The following is a 20,272-nucleotide window of genomic DNA, read 5'->3' as shown; positions in this document are numbered from 1 at the left end:
ATCCTTTGGGTACAGGTGTCATACTGCCTCCAACACAGTAATACCAAACACAGGAATACTTCTATTGATCAGCTGCATTACAGCTAATGGTTTCTGCACTTTCAAGACCAAGACATGAAAAGCTAAGAAAAAACCCTCACTTTCCTGACTTGTCAAATGCCCCCAAAATTATTCCATAATCAAACAAGTTGCTGAAAAACACTCCAGTGTTTCGACTTACATGTTTAATCATATTTTGAAGTTAACGGTGAAACCCACATCTTTAAAGAATAATTTTATTGAGATTTTTTTCAGAATACATGAATTATCTTGCCTTAATTTGTATTCAATTTATACATCGTAAACATGAAAACTCATTACAAAAGGAAGTATCATAAAATCAAAATTTTTACAACACAAAGGAAATGTGAATTAAGTCTATAAACAAGTTGCATTCAGTTTTAGTACTCCATAAAAATACTTCATAGGCTCCATCAGAATCAAGACATAGAGAATAATTTTTTTATCAATTAGAAAAAGTAAAACGTAAACCTCTGAATTTTATGATTCAAATCAATGACAATGTTTTTTTTTTTAATTTAGTCCTTACATCTGCAGGTTCATAAAATGGGAAACATAAGGCCAGCAACAGAGCAGTGCACACTACCTGGAGAACTCCTTCAGCAGAAATTTCATTTAATCATTCTCAAACTTGCTGTATGGGTGATCAGAATCAACAATCAAACCTGGAGAGAAGAGACGGGAGTCAGAGGATGTGGAGAAAGCAGGAAAAAATAATCAAGTGGAGCCTTGATTAACAAATGAGGACTAATGATATGTTGTGCAGTGGTTCAACTTAGCCCTAACAAGAATACATCAGTTTAGTTCCACATAAATTGTATAGATGGAAATTTTGCGAAAGTCAGAGGATTTTGTTTGATGCAATAGGCTTGAAAAGAAAAAAAGTAAAGTCTAATCTAAGGCTCAGCTCAGTGCCAGGAACCAGTGGATGTGTAGACTGCTGTGAGCAGGAAGCTTGACAGGCAGACAGTCACCCATCAGTCTGTCATTTTGTCCATATAGAACAAAAAGCACTTAACCAGACTCTTACTAGTGGACATGCTAACACACAGGGGATTCACATGCAGTTAATGAATTAGGAATGATTCCTCACTCATACAATTCTACTTTCCCCCTTGCCATGGTTCACCAGGGGTGATTAAACCAATCACCTTCTCTTTAAACATATGCAGATCTCCCACACAGCTCTTCAGAAACAGATGTCAAATTATGGCCTCCCTCCCTCACAACCCCCTTTATACTTGCCAGGGGCCGTGGAGAGTTTTAAGGGTTATCTATATCTATATCTATATATAAATGAAAAAATCTGAAAATACTGGTTAGTACTTAGCAGAAATCGCGGCTAAGCAGTTCATTTAAATGACCCGCCAAGCTTCGTTTGGAACTATTCGGCAGCCACATGAACCACGTGACCCTCGCGTTCTGACCCCTCATTGACGCAGCTCTCTCTTTCTAGGGCTCTGGCCAGGGGGACGTAGCACATGGGAGGATCACGCAATTCCCCCCAGTTTCCCCTCCCCCTGAACAGGCGTCCCGACTGACCAGAGGAGGTGCTAGTGCAGCCACCAGGACAGATACCCAAATCCGGCTTCCCACCCGCAGACACGGCCAACTGTGTCTGTAGGGATGTCAAGCCGGAGGTAACACGGGGACTCAAACCGCCGATCCCCGTGCTGGCAGGCAACGGAATAGATCGCTATTAATGCAATAAATACTGTTATGGAAAAGAGATTTAGTTACGATAAGTTCAGACATACCATACTTTCTGCGAATCTCATCGTGCTTAGCCTTGCTCTTCACTTTCCTGTAGGGAGAGAGGATGTCAATCAAACGAGTGTAGTGACATTCAAATTAAGTTGTAGGAATAAATAAAGAATGAACATTGTGACAGGAAACAACTTTTATCCCATTGTTGGGTCAAATGGCTGAACTTGGTTTGTACGTGTTTTATACTTTGCACCTTGCCCCTCTCACCAGTGATGCCAGAAGCTGAATCAGTAAGATTCCACTTCTGGCAACACAGAGCGGTTCTGTATTAGCTTTGATGGACTTTCAGCAATGAAAAATGTGACTTTTGAGGGCTACTCTCACATCCCAGGATGCAAAAACTTTGACGGCTTATTTTCAAAAGAGCGTTATACATCATTGTTTACTTCTCTTTAGCCAGGACAGTTGCTAATGAAAAACAACACTAGACAGCCTTTCATTTCAGGTGGTGAAATGAAAGTAGAACAGCAGTCCTGCAATCAGCCCTTCACAAAGTCTTTGGAGGACTGCTGGGCCTTTTCTGTATGTTATATCTCTAGCACCATGAATAACCTTCATCACCACACAAAGAGGTCATGTAAATCTGTCTGCATTTTATTGCCAGAAAGTTATCTATCAGCAATCAAGGTAGCTGGGGGAATGTGCCATCTGTCCTTTTGACCACTTCCTCCTCAAATGCAAATGAAAAATTAACAGACTCAGTCCTGTTCTGCATAGCCATGGATAAATTCAACAAGTGACAAAGAAGAGGATAGATGAAGTCTTTTCTGGGCTTACCTGTAGCGACAGGTTAGATATAGCTGGGTAACATGAAATGAAAGAGCGTCTTCAGAGAGATGTTTCAGGGACTCGGGACTCATTGAGTCCAATCCCTGAGACACCAGGTAGGTGCTCACTGTCCTCCCCTAATTCTCATTCAGACTCTCAACCCACTTCATGAATCAAGCAGAGAACAAACATGAGTACTCGTTTTTTTCTGGGACAGTGGGGATATCTTGCTAGCAACCAACTTAAAGTGAAAGACAGGAAGGGGGCTGGTCGACTGCATTGGAGCAGAGAAAAGTGGTTAACTGTTGATGTTTCTTCCAGACTGCTCCCCAGCTGGGGCTCAGTAGAGGCTGGGTGCTCAGAACATAGTCTCCAAGACTACATACAGGCACCCAGCATGTAGAACAACCATTGTAGCATGTAGAACAACCAAGCACTAGCATGTAGAACAACCATTTCCAACTGTAGACCCTAGATCCTACTTTAGTCATTTAGATGTCTTGTTTGGAATACAAACTGCCTCTATTTAGGTCACTGCACTGACCATGACTACAGTGGCTGATTACGTGCAGCACTGGAGCCCAGGCTATATTCACTTGCACATGAGGGGAAGGCTCATGGAACATGGTTCATTATTTCTCTCTCATGAAGTTACATGAAGTCTCATGAAATTAGTTAGTGATTGTTTTGTTGCTTAGTTTGGATATGTGTTTAGTTTGGATATATATGTGTTCTTAGTTTGGATGTATGTGTGGAGGAGAGATGCTTGGTATATTGGGAGAAGGATGCTGAATATGGAGCTGCCAGGGAAGAGGAAAAGAAGAAGGCCAAAGAGGAGGTTTATGGATGTGGTGAGGGAGGATATGCAGGTGGGCTGGTGTAACAGAGGAAGATGCAGAGGACAGGAAGAGATGGAAACGGATGATCTGCTGTGGCGACCCCTAACGGGAGCAGCCGAAAGTAATAGGAGTAGTGGTGTGGATATACGTGTTCTAGTTTGGATACAAGTGTTCTTAGTTTGGATATATATGTGTTTAGTTTAGATATATGCGTTCTTAGTTTGGATATGTGTTCTTAGTTTGGATATGTGTGTTCTAGTTTGGATATATGTGTTCTAGTTTGGATATATGTGTTCTTGGTTTGGATAAGTGTTCTTAGTTTGGATATGTGTGTTCTAGTTTGGATATATGCGTTCTTGTAGTTTTCGGATATGTGTTTTTGTCTTTATGTTACAATGCTGTGGGCTGGGGGAAATGATGTTTCATTTCATTTCATTTATGGAAGTACATGAAGTGAAACTACAAATACAGTGTTCCTGATTCCTGAAGTGGATAAGCAAAAGCAACCCCCAATATTTCTGTATGACTGCCCACATTTATCAACATGTCACCAAGCTCTGCTTGTAGGGTGAAGGGCCTGGGAGCAGTCACAAGACACGATGAAGAGCCTGAACTTTTATGCGGGGCAGGAAGAGTTCCTGTATATGTACAGAACAATATACATTGCAGTATGATTCTCTTGTCTGCCAGCAATCTGTGGGTGGCATTTCTTAGACAGTGACTAGTTCACTACATGAAGTTGCCTTCTCCATTTTTAACCTCATTACCAAAGGTCAGGTTCTGTGCCTAGCAATGTGGTTGGTGTTTAGGAAGATGAGCTGTGGAACACTGAATTACTCTCATTAGGAATAAATCTCTTGGAGCTGCAAGTGCAGCACAGTGCACCACATGCTTGAATCCCAAACATATGACAAACGACACCTCTGTTGAGCATGATGAACTTTAAGGGAAGCAACCACAGGGGTTGGGTATCATTTCAAAAAATATTTTCAAAGCAAGTTGAATCAGTTCATCAGGACACAATGTTTATTGAGAGAGAAACGTTTCCTCACTCATCTAAGTGACCTCTTCAGTCTAAACTGACTGCAGGTATCCCCACCCTTATAAATAATACAGTGGCATAACGACTGAAAACAATTGGCTTCATATGCAAATTACTGTGAGCATTAACTAGAGTTTCAATGGCCATGTGTACTATTCACAGAGGACTGGGGAATAGTTGCAATCACAGCATTGTAAGATGGTGACAGATGTACTCTTAGCCCCCCCCCCCCCAGTTCAAGGATGGTCGTTCCCACTTCACATAGATGGTGTCTTTGACTCCCCATTCAAACCAACGTTCCTCCCTATCAAGGATGTGGACACATCCTCATCCTTGAAAGAGTGGTCACTGGCCTTAGATGGGTGTTGACTGTGGAGTCCTGGCCTGACGCACTAGCTCTTCTGTGTTGTGCCATCCTCTTGGCCAGCATCTGTTTGGCGTCTCTGATGTACAAGTCACAGCAATCCTCCTGGCACTTAACAGCGTACAGTATATTACTGTTTGTGCTGGGGGGACCCGGTCCTTGGGGTGGGCCAATTTCTGGCATTTTGGGGTTTGAAAGCAACTGAAATGGGGTGTTTGGAAAATATGCGTCTCAACTGTTCCGACACTCCCACCACATACAGAATCACTACTGGTTTATGCTTCGGCAGCTGTTCTCCTTTTCTCTTCAATTGGTTGGTGCACTGTTTGGGCATCTTCCTGGTTTTGACAAACGCCCAGTTAGGATAACCACACGTAACCAGGACCAGTTTAATGTGGGATTTCTCCCTTTCCCCGGCCGCTGTGTCAGTGGGGACGTTGTCAGCTCGTTGGTACAGCGTCCTGATGACTCCTAGTTTGTGCTCCAGTGGATGATGAGAGTCAAACTTTAAGTACTGATGAGTATGTGTTGGTTTACGGTAAACATCAAAAATCAAATGTCCCCCATCACCAATAGCAATTTCACAGTGTAAGAAGGCTGTCAATTTTCACATCCTCCCTGGTGAACTTGATGTGGTTGTCCACAGAGTTAATGTGGTCAGTGAAATGTGGTATGTCCTGAGATTTAATTTTAACCCAGGTGTCGCCCACAAATCTGAACCAATGGCTAGGTAGTGTCCCTGGATAAGACATCAGAGCCCTCTTTTCCACTTCCTCCTTCCACAAGTTGGGCACTACAGGTGAGACTGGGGAACCCATAGTACACTCATGCTCCTGCCTATAGTATTGTCACCTGTATGTGAAGTACATGGACTGAAGACACAGCTTCAGGAGCAGACACACTTGGTCAGTGTTAAGGGTGGTCCTATTGCTGAGGGTGGGATTGTTTTGCGATTTCATATGGACTGCCTCATGAAAAGGAACACACGCGAAGAGACTCTTAACATCATAAAATACCATTGTTTCATCCCTATCCATAATGACGTCCCTCACTTTATCCACATAATCCAGTGTTCTGAATGTGATGTTCATTACTGCCTACCAATGGGTTAAGAATAGATGCCAGAATAGGCCGTAATGGCACATCCTGTTTATGTATCTTAGGTAAACCATAGGTGTAGCGTCCCCTGGGGATATTCTGTGATAGAAAATTCTGTCAAAAGCATTTTCCTGTTCTAACAGCTTCAGACAAACAATCACCTTTTTCTTGTGACCACTGCCTGTATCTCGTTTCAGGAGCTCATAAGTATGTATGTCGCTGAGCAACGTCCTACCTTTCTCATGATAGTCTGTCTGGTTTAATACAACAACTGTTGCCATTTTACAATGCTGTGATTGCAACTATTCCCCAGTCCTCTGTGAATAGTACACATGGCCTTTGTAACTCTAGTTAATGGTCAAGGTAATTTGCATACGAAACTGATCACTGGTGTCGGTCGTTATGCCACTGTATCGTTTATAAGGGTGGGGATACCTTTAGTCAGTTGAGACGGAAGAGGTCACTTAGATGAGTGATGAAACGTATCGGTCAATAAACATTGTGTCCAGATGAACTGATTCAACTTGCTTTGATTTTCTTACCTGAAATATTGAGCATGCATAAAGATAAAAAAATGTTTTGTTTCCACTCATTGAATCCAGTTCTTGTTGAATCCCAGTTCTGATTCTTGTAATCACTGGATTAGAAACCAAATCGTTTCAAAAGCAAAAGCTATTCCCTCTACATAGTATTTGTAGTTTTGGACTACAGTCATCTCCCTGCAATATTACACACATTACTACACCATGGTATCTACTTTCTGTAGAATTCTAATTTCACTATTATTAAATACACCAACTATACATGGTCAATTTTAACATGAATAGCAGGATATAAATGATTATCCCATAGCAGCATGTGTACTACAAATCTAAATGAAGGAGACTTATCGCCTTCATGTCACCACTTATTCACCTTCATTCACTCTCTTTGCTCATCAGCCCCTTCAATGCCATGGTAGATGAGTCTCCTTACCAGGCGCTCTCTGAGGATCAGCATGAGGAGGACTAATATTACCCTGTGGACTAATATCTACATGTCTGCTCTTCTTTTTTTTTTTTTTAATTTTATTTCTGATTTTTCCCTTTTTTCTCCCAATTTAGTGGCCAATTGATCCCTATTTTAATTCAAACACCCACCCTCGTATTGCATGCGTTCGCCAACTGCATCTCTCCGGCCGGCAGTCTCGAAGGAAAGCGCCTCCCCACTTTCGTGACAAGGCGAATCCAAGCCGAACCACTGTTTTTCCGACACACACAGAGACGCATTCACATGACGAACACAAGCCGACTCCGCCCCCCTCCCGAAGACAGCGTTGCCAATGATTGCTGCTTCATCGAGTCCGGCCATAGTCGGATCTGACGAGACCGGGGCGCGAACCCCAGTCCCCAGTGGGCAACTGCATCGACACCAAGCCGATGCTTAGACCGCTACGCCACCGCGGACCCTACATGTCTGCTCTTCATGTGTTCTTGTACTCGTGTGCAAAACAACAGTACTGGCACTTGCTGAATCTGGGGTGTTATGGTGACTGGGACAAGGAGAAACATGAAAAATTGTAAAAAAAATTCAGGTTTAAACCATGCAGCAGTCAACACCTTGACATATTGGTAGTACCTGACTCCTTGTATGAAATTACCTTACTGCAATGTAGTGAAATCTTCCCAAACCTTAGAGCATTGGCTTTGGTCAGCGATGTCATAAACAACCTACATTCTGATTTGACACATTAAGTAAAACTTATGAAGATGCTATGTCAGTTAACTAAAACTTTTTATAGACTAATTAATGCTCAATGCATTTCATTTTGCTACAGTGACTGAAACTCAGCTCTCTGGGTTCTATAACAGGCTTTGAAATTCACATTTCTTTAAGGTTGCCTAGTTCTCCAAAATTGGGGACTGGTTCAAAGTCAAAACCAGTACTCCATACTCAATCCCAGCAACCACCCAATGTGTTACAGGAATATGAAATGCAATATGAAAATGTTGCATCATCTTTCCAGCTGCTGAAGTCAAAGTGAGGCGAGGGTGTTTAAAGTTATTACCTTTCTTCAGCATTCTGGCTGATCTCTTCTCGCTTCCTCGCTAATGTTTCCTCATCTCTGTCCGGCCTAGTGACACAAAGAGCCATGCACAGAGTGGTATGATAACATGGGAGCACAGAGAAACCTCCACATTATATATGTCTGAAACATATGTAAAATAACCACTACACAAAAAGGCTTAGAAACAAGATCACAGTGAACCGCTACGTGCCACACTTTAAGAGGGAATATCTTCTAACAAAACATTAACTAATAAAGTTCTGAAAGTAGTATTAAAAATAATGCAATTCAAATCAGTATTTAATAAACACATGACTTGTAACTGACTCAAAAAATGTTTCTCACCAAGTTTAGCCAAAAGTACATAAGAGGAAATTGATGTTCTAAGGGCCTAGACACACTAAAGCAACATCAGAGAATTAGCGGCGACGAAGTCTGACTGTCGCATCGCCTCACGTTGCCTGCGTCTGGGCCAGAAAGTAGCACTTGAGCACACCGCAGAGACTACAGCCAACTAGCATGTGCGTTCTGCGCTTGCGTAAGAGGAAATAACTCTCTATACCAGCAGGTGGCGGTAGTCTGCATTCATCATTCAAATTTTTAAACTGGAAGACCCAGGATCCAGTTTTTCTGTAATGTCGTACAGAGCTGGCCTCTCCTGAATCATACAGATCAGTTGGTCTTCAGTTTCTTCATTCCAGATTGCCATGTAATTGTGAAAATATTAGCTTCTTGAATGTTCAAGTAAGATGAACAATGAGAAGAGCCTTCTTTGTGTGCCTCTTGACTTCGTCGGTTGTTTGCTTTCGTAACTTACATATCTCTTCTCGTGCACTGATTCGCTAAGCTGAAAAGCCAATCAGAGTGATCTCTCTCACTGACGGGCTCTGCCGCTGATTCAACATGCTGAATCGGCCGAAAAGCTGACAATGGTGCGGGACACACCGCAAAAACTAGGGCCACAGACGCTCACCGACAGCCTGACATTGACCAACGGCTGACCGTCGGCCTAGTGTGTCACAGCCTTAAAGTATGGTGACAGGCTGTTCTACAGAAATGAGAACCTTGACAATTCAATTGGATTAAAGCTGCACAAACAACAGGTAATAAAATAAAATAATCTTAAATCGGTTGGACAAACAACAACAACAAAATATGCAACTATTTGGTCCTGAAAATCTTGTTTGTTAATAGAATTTCAGACAAATATGTCGTTTTCCCCCTCAAATAATCACCAGGAACTGATTTTAAAATATTGAGATGTTGGCTTCAGCAAAAGGGCCACCATGATTTCAAAAAGAAAGACAAACAGTGAGGTTACTGTCTGCAACTGGTTTAAGGTAGCAACGTGGATTGTATGTAATTAAGAGTCTGCATATATTGTAGGCTGCACATTTTGAAAAGTAAATAATACGGTAATTGTAAAAAGATTTTATATATATATATATATAAATTATATATTATATACAAATTAATTGTATATTATATACAAATAATGATATATTATATACATCATTGGCAGCTGATGAGTGTGATGCATGAAACAAGCTTGTACTGAAATTCATTAGTTTTTTTCCTGTATCTATACGTCTCTCTCTCTCGATATATATCTATATATGTATATATATCTATATCTATATATATCTATATATAGATATATCTCTCTCTATATATATAGATATATATATATACATACACTCACCAGCCACTTTATTAGGCACACCTGTCCAACTGCTCGTTAACGCAAATTTCTAATCAGCCAATCACATGGCAGCAACTCAATGCATTTAGGCATGTAGACATGGTCAAGACGATCTGCTGCAGTTCAAACCGAGCATCAGAATGGGGAAGAAAGGTGATTAAGTGACTTTGAACGTGACATGGTTGTTGGTGCCAGACGGGCTGGTCTGAGTATTTCAGAAACTGCTGATCTACTGGCATTTTCACGCACAACCATCTCTAGGGTTTACAGAGAATGGTCCGAAAAAGAGAAAATATCCGGTGAGCGGCAGTTCTGTGGGCGATAATGCCTTGTTGATGCCGGAGGTCAGAGGAGAATGGCCAGACTGGTTCGAGCTGATAGAAAGGCAACAGTATCTCAAATAACCACTCATTACAACCGAGGTATGCAGAAGAGCATCTCTGAACGCACAACACGTCGAACCTTGAGGCAGATGGGCTACAGCAGCAGAAGACCACACCGGGTGCCACTCCTGTCAGCTAAGAACAGGAAACCGAGGCTACAATTCGCACAGGCTCACCAAAATTGGACAATAGAAGATTGGAAAAACGTTGCCTGGTCTGATGAGTCTCGATTTCTGCTGCGACATTCGGATGGTAGGGTCAGAATTTGGCGTCAACAACATGAAAGCATGGATCCATCCTGCCTTGTATCAACGGTTCAGGCTGGTGGTGGTGGTGTAATGGTGTGGGGGATATTTTCTTGGCACACTTTGGGCCCCCTAGTACCAATTGAGCATCGTGTCAACGCCACAGCCTACCTGAGTATTGTTGCTGACCATGTCCATGCCTTTATGACCACAGTGTTCCCATCTTCTGATGGCTACTTCCAACAGGATAACGCGCCATGTCATAAAGCTCGAATCATCTCAGACTGGTTTCTTGAACATGACAATGAGTTCACTGTACTCAAATGGCCTCCACAGTCACCAGATCTCAATCCAATAGAGCAGTGTTTCTCAACCGGGGGTCCGCGGACCCCTAGTGGTCCGTGGTGTAATTGCAAAATAAAATATCTTTTAAAAAAAAAGATCCTATGACATTTATAGAAATAGGATTATTTTACTCAAATGTGACTGAGACCTTTATCTACCTAAACTATAAGGGGTAACAGGACTTTTTTCTCTAATTAAATCGGTTTCACAAGCGTAATTTATTGTATTTTAATAAGAGATCTCGCTCCCGTTTGCATTGTTAAAAGTTACTGCATAAAAATTATGTTGTTACATATATCTGAAAGTTACTGAATACATATTCTGTTTTGTTACATATATCTGAAAGTTACTGCATAAGAATTCTGTTTTGTTAACTATATCTAAGTTACAACTGAAAGCTCTTATTTTTGCCCCAAAGAGTGAATAAATGCTATAATGCAATTTAAAATGCAGTTTCTACTGTTTCTATCAAATTGCAACCCCCCTCCCCCAAGATCAGGTGGAGGGGTCCTCAGGGTAGATCAAAAATACGCAGGGGGTCCAGGATCCCAAAAAGGTTGAGAACCACTGCAATAGAGCACCTTTGGGATGTGGTGGACCGGGAGATTCGCATCATGGATGTGCAGCCGACAAATCTGCAGCAACTGCGTGATGCTATCATGTCAATATGGACCAAACTCTCTGAGGAATGTTTCCAGTACCTTGTTGAATCTATGCAACGAAGGATTAAGGCAGTTCTGAAGGCAAAAGGGGGTCCAACCCGGTACTAGCAAGGTGTACCTAATAAAGTGGCCAGTGAGTGTACGTGTATATATAGTAATTGTAATAAGATTCATTTTTACAATGGGAACATGGCCATTAAGCGTGATCTAGCGCTCTTTTCGTTTCAGTGCGGCAGTTACACCAGGAGGTTATCTGCATTGTTAATCTTACCCTGAGCGACGACGCTTGCAGCAACAGCAGCAGCAGCAACATACAGTTATGCTGAGGATAATGGTCCCAGCTAAGACCGCCATAGCAATAAGTAGGGCCTCAAAATTCACTGGAATAAAAAAGAGAGCAGAAATTACCATCTGCTACAATGATTACACATTATTCATCTCTAGAAAATATGGCACTAAAATGACAGATGCATCAAGATGAGAAATACATTTAGAAGACACACTGATGTTATTTAACCTTTTTAAGAACCTCATCTTTGAGCCAAAGCAATCTTAATAACGACAACAAAAATACATAGTTTCATTTTTTTGTTCTTATTGCAGACCAACACCCGCCCTCAAAGTCTTAAGCATGTTCCTCCATCTTATTTGTCAATATTGCCACCTGCTGACAATTTAGGAAAACTACAAATGATGCCATAAATTAGGAAATCACATGTCAGCACTTCCAGCCTATAGCTCATACTTCAGAGATTGTGTGTTTAAACTTTTATACAACTTGAGAACAGCTGACACCGCTGCATTTGTGGCTTAGTGTGCAGCAACCAGAGGCCAAGCAAACTCAGCCAGTGTCGTTCACTCCAGTTTACTTTTGAGGGTCGTGGGCTGGACAGACAGCCAGTCATGCAAGCTATTTTAATAATAAGGTAAGAAAGGCAAGGACACAAATATTTTCACAAACACTGTTGATGAACAACATGAACAACTACTTCCACCAACTTTCCCATTTAGGGGAAAAGATCAACTTTCTTCCTAAACAGACTATACAATATTTCAACATGAAAAAGAAGCTGGCCACTTTAATTTAACTGTACTGAAGATTACCCTTCGATTTTATGCATCATAAGAAGACAACATAAAATTCTACAGTAAGCACTACTGTTACTTTTGATACGTTACTGTTAAACAAAATTGATAATGACCTCATTATGTAGTTTTGACATGGAATGTATGACTCAAAACATTCAGAATAGTAAATAAAGTACAGTGAAATCATAAGTCATTCAGGTTTCCCAGAGTAGATTTAATACACATCTATAATTGATCGTCACAGAAAACTAATCAACTATTTGCGAAAAATGCAAATGTCGAATCACCACACACACACTTGCTGGTTGTCCATCGTGCCCGATGATGACCATCTTCTTCTATTTGTGGGTCCTTTGAGGACTCAGATAGCAGAAGATACCTGCGCAGAGATGGTTTTTAAAGTGGCATGGGGGGTGCGCTTCTCCCAAAGCCACATGACTTGATTGTAGAGGAGATGGTTCCGATGGCAAGGGGGATCCCTAGACGACCGGCACCTCCACACAACTGCAGGGGGCTGCCGGAAATCCAGTTTTTCGGAAACCGCCTCGAAGCGTGCCGCCACAGCTTGCTTTTCTGTTGGGGTAAGCTCCCTTAGCCTTATGTCTTCCAGACTCACCCACAAGGCAGCGGGGCAGTGGTTGATAGGTGCCAGGGTGTGTCCACCAGGGTGGGCCTGCACACCATATCTCTGGGGCCCACTGCTGCTCCGAGATCCCCTGCCAAGTTAGCCTGGGGCCGCAAGACCCCAGTTACCATGTGTGGCCACAGGGAGGCCTGGCAGGAGTCTTGGTGAAGGAGAGGCTATGTACTGGCAAGGGAAGGGTTACACGCTAGGATGCTTCCCTATTCGCCACAGAGGCTAGCCAGCGGCAGCAAGCTAAGGGCAGGAAGGACACAAGCGGGTTGGAAGAACACGTGCACCTTCCCTCCAACTACACACTGCTGCACTAGACGCATCACAACACTCTGTGTGTATGTATACACACACACACACACCACACACACACACACACACACCCGGGTTGCCAACTGTACCGTATTAGTGGGACGTCCCTTTTATTGGGCCAAATGTATTTGTCCCATACGTGACCTCCCTTGTCCCGTTTATTGACTGCTACTCTAACCACTAGAGGGCACTCTCACAGTTGTATCAAATCAGATAGAACAGCAGTAGCAGCAGTGCTGATCACGACGGGTGAGAACGATCACCTGTCATCATCCAATCACAGCCCCCTCATGCACATCAGTTGTACATGTCCAGTAAATGCGCCAGTTCCTTCAAAAACAGAAAAAGTTCGGGCAATGTCTGGTTCTGTTCAGTCAGTTTGGCATGTGGAAATAAGGACTAACCTGCAAATATGGATAAACCTGCAAAAAGAAAAGACTGTTCAGCTACAATAAGCAATGGGAAGTAAAAAAGACGTGGGTTAAGCCCGTCAGCGGTGACTCATCGAAAGCCTTCTGTACTTTATGTTGCAAGGAATTTTCAGTTGGCCATGGAGGTGAGAATGACCTGACTCAGCATCCTTCCACAGAAATGCACAAGAAAGCCACACTAGCTAAAGGTGCAAGCAATATCGATGCATTCTTCATGGCATTTACTGTGGAAAATGACAAAATTATTGCAAGTGAAGCCTCGTACGTGTATCATACTGTTAAACATGGACTCAGCTACGACAGCACCAGCAGACTGTCTTGTTAAGCTCAACGGTGCGTTGTTTCATGACTCAACTGTTGTGAAGAAGATGCACTTGAGAAGAATGAACGCTGAGATGATCACATTTAATGTTTTAGGACCAAAGACTGTGCGGGATATTCTGGATGATCTGTCCCCGACTGAAGGTGAGCCTGTGTTTTACTCGGTTGCCACCGATGCCTCAAACAAGGGGAAAAATGTCTCCATTGTGCATGAGATATTTTTCTGCATCTGATAGAGTGCAGTGCAAGTTACTTGACTTTTATGAAGACATTGATGAAACTGCAAATGGTATACATCAAGCTCTGATGAACTGTCTGGAAAAGTATGAACTGGATATAAAACACATCACTGCATATGCAGCAGATAATGCCACTGTCAACTTTAGAAAACACCATGCCGTTTACCAGTTATTGAGCAGTGCCAACAGTCACATTCTGAAAGCTAATTGCCTGGCTCACATTGCTCATAACACTTGCAAGCACGGCTGTGATCAGCTGTCAGTGGATACCGAGTCACTCATTTTAAAGATCTACAGCCACTTCTCAGCATCTGCTTCCAGAAGAGAGGAACCGTGAGCATTTTATGCCTTTGTTGACATTGAGTGGCATGAAATTCTGCGTCATGTTTACACGCAATGGCTGTCTCTTCATCCTGCTGTTAATCGTCCTCTGCAGAGCTGGTCAGCTTTCACCTCATAATTCAGGTCCGTTGGGGAGACCCGTCCTGTGGCACTGAAGAGGATTTTTGAAGATGAAGAAAAAACTGGAGCTGTTGAGATTTAGCTGTGCTTTTTCCACAATGTGGGGTGTGTTTTTGACACACTTGTTAGAAAGCTGGAGGAAACAACGTTCTGCATCACAGATGTTTACAAGGAGATAGGGAAATTTAAAGTGAAGATGCTTCAGCGGAAACAAGACAGCTTTTCTGGATACCAGACCAAGCAGCTGATGGACAAACAAGTGTCAGCACAAAGATCAAAGCAGCAAAATGACTTTCTGAAGTTCTATGACTCTGTCATTGCATATGTTGGCAAGTGGCTTGATTTATCACCCGAAAATGTAATGATAAAACTGAAACCGATCGGCCAACATGAGGAGCTCTCCTCCTTCTCCTGCTGACCTGGAGTTGTGGTGGCTGCACTCAAAATGACAGACAGTCAGTTTGGACCAACTCTTCTATGAAGAGTTTTGTGCTAGCAGGGAGGAAACATAGAAAACCAGACAGGATACCACAAAATCCACCAATGAGAAGTGGGTGGCAGTTTTCCAAAACACAGGGAAAGCCAACTTGATCAGCATGTTCAGGATTGTCTCATTTGTCCTCAGTGTGCCAGGCTCAAACGAAGATTTTCTCTCTGATGACCATTAAATGGTCAGACTCAAGAAACAGATACAGCACAGAGCTGATCAAAAACGAACTTCAAATATCTGTTAACTGTGACTTGTCATGTAAGGACTTTTCTCTGACTGCACAAAAGGACAAAATACTGCTTGAATCAGTCAAGAGCAGCAAAAAATATCCATGGAAAAAGTAGACTTGGTGAGCAGAGGCATACCCCTCTTTTCCTCTTTTGCATTCAATTTTTTTTAATTTTTTTTGTGAGGGTCTAAGTTGTGATTTCCAACTTATACATACTTTTAGTAAAGAAGAATATGAAGCATTCATTCCCCAGCACTGTTTGTGTACACAAAGGGTACACCTTATGTGAGTCTCTGCTGTTTGATTCCTCTGCAAAACTACAGCATACAAAGGCTATTGTTACTTCTAATTTGTCACTTGTAGGATTAACAAGAAGGGGATAACTTTTTCTAACCGACAGTACAAGAGTCAAAAGTGTTCTGACTTGGACTAATAAAGCTAATAGGTAATGGTTCAAATAAAGGACTGTGTTAAAGGTGACTCCTGTAAATTAACAAACTGTTATTAAACCTACCGTATGTTGCCAAGGCATGAGAGTTGTGTATTGCTCTTTAATTTGACTGTAAGAGATTAGCTATCATTATGACAAATGGCTTAAAACAATAAACTGTATATTCACAGAACTCTAAACTACACCGCCGCTGCACGCCACCTGTTGTCCCTTATTTGGGAGTGAAAAAGTTGGCAACACACACACACAATTTGACTTTATAATCTTTTATTTGTGCCCATTTTGTCCAAAAATTGCCTTTGTTTTGATTAAATAAAATATGAAAAATCGTATTTCTCATATAACTATCACAGCTCACCTCTGGCCAGATAGTGCTTAACCAGACAGGGCACATTTAGAATGATGCTTTGTGAAGTTTAAAAGTGCAATCATCATCTTGGCGACTCACCCCAACACAGTCCCCAACGGGCCTCTGACAACTTGCACACTGACGGCGAGGGAAGCACAGAGACCTCTGGGTACTCTGTGCAAGAGTCGTTGCTTAAACACCACAGGCACTGCAGGAAAAAGACAAAAAAAAATAAATAAAATAAAATGTCCAAGTGCCCTCTGGATCAAATAGGAGCAGTAAAACCAAACGCAAATTCGACATATTTTGCATGACCGACACGGAGGCAGACGACATTAGACCTCTTCCTCACAGCCTTACCTTGGCGTTTCGTACACATGTTTCACACGTTGAGTGGGCAGTGCAGGCTGGAAAAAATATAAACAGACTTTGTGATTTCGAAGAGTTGTTGGTTTACTGTAAAAACGACATAACCTAATTTGCAGAGGTGGACACCCCAGCTTCAGAAAGTGAAAGTCCTACCATGTATTTGTTCTAGCCATCCCCTTAACAAGGTGACTTCATGGTGATTACCTGGCTGAAGAGTTGCGCTAATTAAATGCAGCTGGTGCAGTGCACGGTGGAACAAATATGTGGCAGGACTTTCCTTTATGGAGCCGGGTGTCCACCTCTGCTTACTTGGCGATAAAACACTCGGTTAGCTGCGGCAGCATTAGATCTCCCCCGTTTACGTCCAGCCATGACGCATTTAGATAAACTAACTTTACTATCACCTTACTTACCAGCTGCCTTGGAAGTTGCGTTAACACAGATAACATAGAAACATGTAGACTGTTTCTTAGAAACTCAGGATGACAAACAAAGTTTATCCAAAATAGTATATACGGCTCCATAAATACATTTTGCTTTGAGAAGGTTTCTTACGTTTGGGTCGAGGAGGGGTGATTTGGCAGTCCGCACGGTTAATGAAGTGAAACAGGACGACGGCGGCAGCCAGGACAGAAAAGGCCATTCTCTTTTTATCGCTGATAAATATATAAATCAATAAAATCGTAGAAAGATCGCTCATAACACAACTCAGTCTAAAAAACGGCTCGCTTGTCGACAATAACCACAACCCCTTTAAGCGTTCCTATGGCTGCACTACGCTCTACTTGGCTGTCGCAGTTTCCGTTTGTTTTCAACACTTCCTGACTTGTCTGTGGTGGAGCCCGTTTTGTAATAAGTAGCAGACCAGGCGGAAGGAGTGTTTATTATTTATCGTTCCACCAATGCTAACACTAAGCACCGCTCATACGGGATTTCCGCTACTGTAAACTTGTCTACACAATCCCAGGGGCTCTGTGGTAAAGCGGTTATTATATTAGACATCCGGACTTCAGACGGAGATTTCACCTTAATGCAACCAAACGACTCAGATGAATATGAGCCACTGGCGAAAGAAAAGACCGAGTGTGCGTATTCCCCGGAATAATGTCGGACATTTACCGATCACCGTTAAAACCTAACCAAATCTTTTGAGACGGAGAGGGACCATCTCAAAAAAGACACGCAGATAGAGTGGGAAAAAAAACACAACTCACACTTGATTTAAAATTTTTTTTAGATGAAACCCTTAACGGTAGGGAAAGCGCTCAACAAACAAGGAACAAAATACTTGTTTCATGCTATATATATATATATATATATATATATATATATATATATATATATATATATATATATATATATATATATATATACACTACCGTTCAAAAGTTTGGGATCACCCAAACAATTTTGTGTTTTCCATGAAAAGTCACACTTATTCACCACCATATGTTGTGAAATGGATAGAAAATAGAGTCAAGACATTGACAAGGTTAGAAATAATGATTTGTATTTGAAATAAGATTTTTTTTACATCAAACTTTGCTTTCGTCAAAGAATCCTCCATTTGCAGCAATTACAGCATTGCAGACCTTTGGCATTCTAGCTGTTAATTTGTTGAGGTAATCTGGAGAAATTGCACCCCACGCTTCCAGAAGCAGCTCCCACAAGTTGGATTGGTTGGATGGGCACTTCTTTGAGCAGATTGAGTTTCTGGAGCATCACATTTGTGGGGTCAATTAAACGCTCAAAATGGTCAGAAAAAGAGAACTTTCATCTGAAACTCGACAGTTTATTCTTGTTCTTAGAAATGAAGGCTATTCCATGCGAGAAATTGCTAAGAAATTGAAGATTTCCTACACCGGTGTGTACTACTCCCTTCAGAGGACAGCACAAACAGGCTCTAACAGGTACTATTTAATGAAGATGCCAGTTGGGGACCTGTGAGGCGTCTGTTTCTCAAACTAGAGACTCTAATGTACTTATCTTCTTGCTCAGTTGTGCAACGCGGCCTCCCACTTCTTTTTCTACTCTGGTTAGAGCCTGTTTGTGCTGTCCTCTGAAGGGAGTAGTACACACCGGTGTAGGAAATCTTCAATTTCTTAGCAATTTCTCGCATGGAATAGCCTTCATTTCTAAGAACAAGAATAGACTGTCGAGTTTCAGATGAAAGTTCTCTTTTTCTGGCCATTTTGAGCGTTTAATTGACCCCACAAATGTGATGCTCCAGAAACTCAATCTGCTCAAAGAAGTGCCCATCCAACCAATCCAACTTGTGGGAGCTGCTTCTGGAAGCGTGGGGTGCAATTTCTCCAGATTACCTCAACAAATTAACAGCTAGAATGCCAAAGGTCTGCAATGCTGTAATTGCTGCAAATGGAGGATTCTTTGACGAAAGCAAAGTTTGATGTAAAAAAAATCTTATTTCAAATACAAATCATTATTTCTAACCTTGTCAATGTCTTGACTCTATTTTCTATTCATTTCACAACATATGGTGGTGAATAAGTGTGACTTTTCATGGAAAACACAAAATTGTTTGGGTGATCCCAAACTTTTGAACGGTAGTGTATATATAGTATGAAACTGTCTATTGTCTAATTAAAAATAAATTACTTGAATCACTGCATTATTTTGCTCCTTGTTTGTACAGTACAAGCCTGTTTCATGCCATAAGCAATCATGATTGCTGAAACAGGCTAGTACTGTGTCATACAGAATTTACTTGACTCACTGGATTTTATATTATATATATATATATATATATATATATATATGAAAAAATAATACATAGCAGTACAAGCTTGTTTCGTGCATCGCGCACTCATCAGCTGCTAAATCACTAATATTATATATATATGGCGCAGTGGTTAGCGCGGTCGCCTCTCAGCAAGAAGGTCCTGGGTTCGAGCCCCGGGGTAGTTTAACCTTGGTGGGTCATCCTGTGTCGTCCTCTGTGTGGAGTCTGCATGTTCTTCCCGTGTCTGCGTGGGTTTCCTCCCACAGTCCAAAGACATGAAAGTTAGGTGGATTGGCCATACTAAATTGTCCCTAGGAATGAATGGGAGTGTGTGGTCCCTGTGATGGCCTAGCGGCCTGTCCAGGGTGTCTCCCCGCCTGCCGGAATAGGCTCCAATACGTGTGTGTGTGTGTGTGTGTGTGTGTGTGTGTGTGTGTGCGCGCGCGCGCGCATGTGTATATATGTGTGTGTACTATATATATATATATGTGTGTGTGTGTGTGTGTGTGTGTGTGTATATATATGTAACCCCTATATGTTTAGCTGCCCTAGAAAGGATTAATGTCTAGTTTTACGTGTTCCACAGTCCCCAGTAGAGGGCGCTAGTAGTTTTTTTTTACATTACATTACAGTCATTTAGCCGACGCTTTTATCCAAAGCGACTTAAAATAAGTGCATTTAACGTAGGCAGTCAGGAGAACTACTAGTCATCAGTGCATCTAAACAAGCATCTACGTAAGAGCAAAACCAGTGCTAAAGTAAAAGTGCAAGAATGATTTTTTTTTTAAATGAGTGAATACAATAAGTGCTAAGAACGAGTAACAGGGTAGTAGT

General features: G+C 41.8%; 1 protein-coding gene across 1 annotated transcript; it reads right to left on the bottom strand.

Moving 5' to 3' along the window:
- Positions 1-259: 259 nt before the first annotated feature.
- LOC130118077 (pituitary tumor-transforming gene 1 protein-interacting protein) lies at positions 260-17,514 on the bottom strand. The gene is made up of 7 exons (XM_056286393.1): positions 17,254-17,514; positions 16,690-16,736; positions 16,429-16,537; positions 11,594-11,702; positions 7,986-8,051; positions 1,818-1,864; positions 260-725 (listed from the first exon to the last, which is right to left on the bottom strand). The coding sequence occupies exons 1-7, from the start codon at positions 17,396-17,398 to the stop codon at positions 676-678; spliced, it is 573 nt and encodes a 190-aa protein (XP_056142368.1). The 5' UTR covers positions 17,399-17,514; the 3' UTR covers positions 260-675.
- Between the last annotated feature and the right edge of the window lie 2,758 nt (positions 17,515-20,272).

The sequence above is a fragment of the Lampris incognitus genome, chromosome 9, assembly GCF_029633865.1.
Source record: "Lampris incognitus isolate fLamInc1 chromosome 9, fLamInc1.hap2, whole genome shotgun sequence".
Lineage (NCBI taxonomy): Eukaryota > Metazoa > Chordata > Actinopteri > Lampriformes > Lampridae > Lampris > Lampris incognitus.
This window is presented reverse-complemented; position numbering and strand designations above follow the sequence as displayed.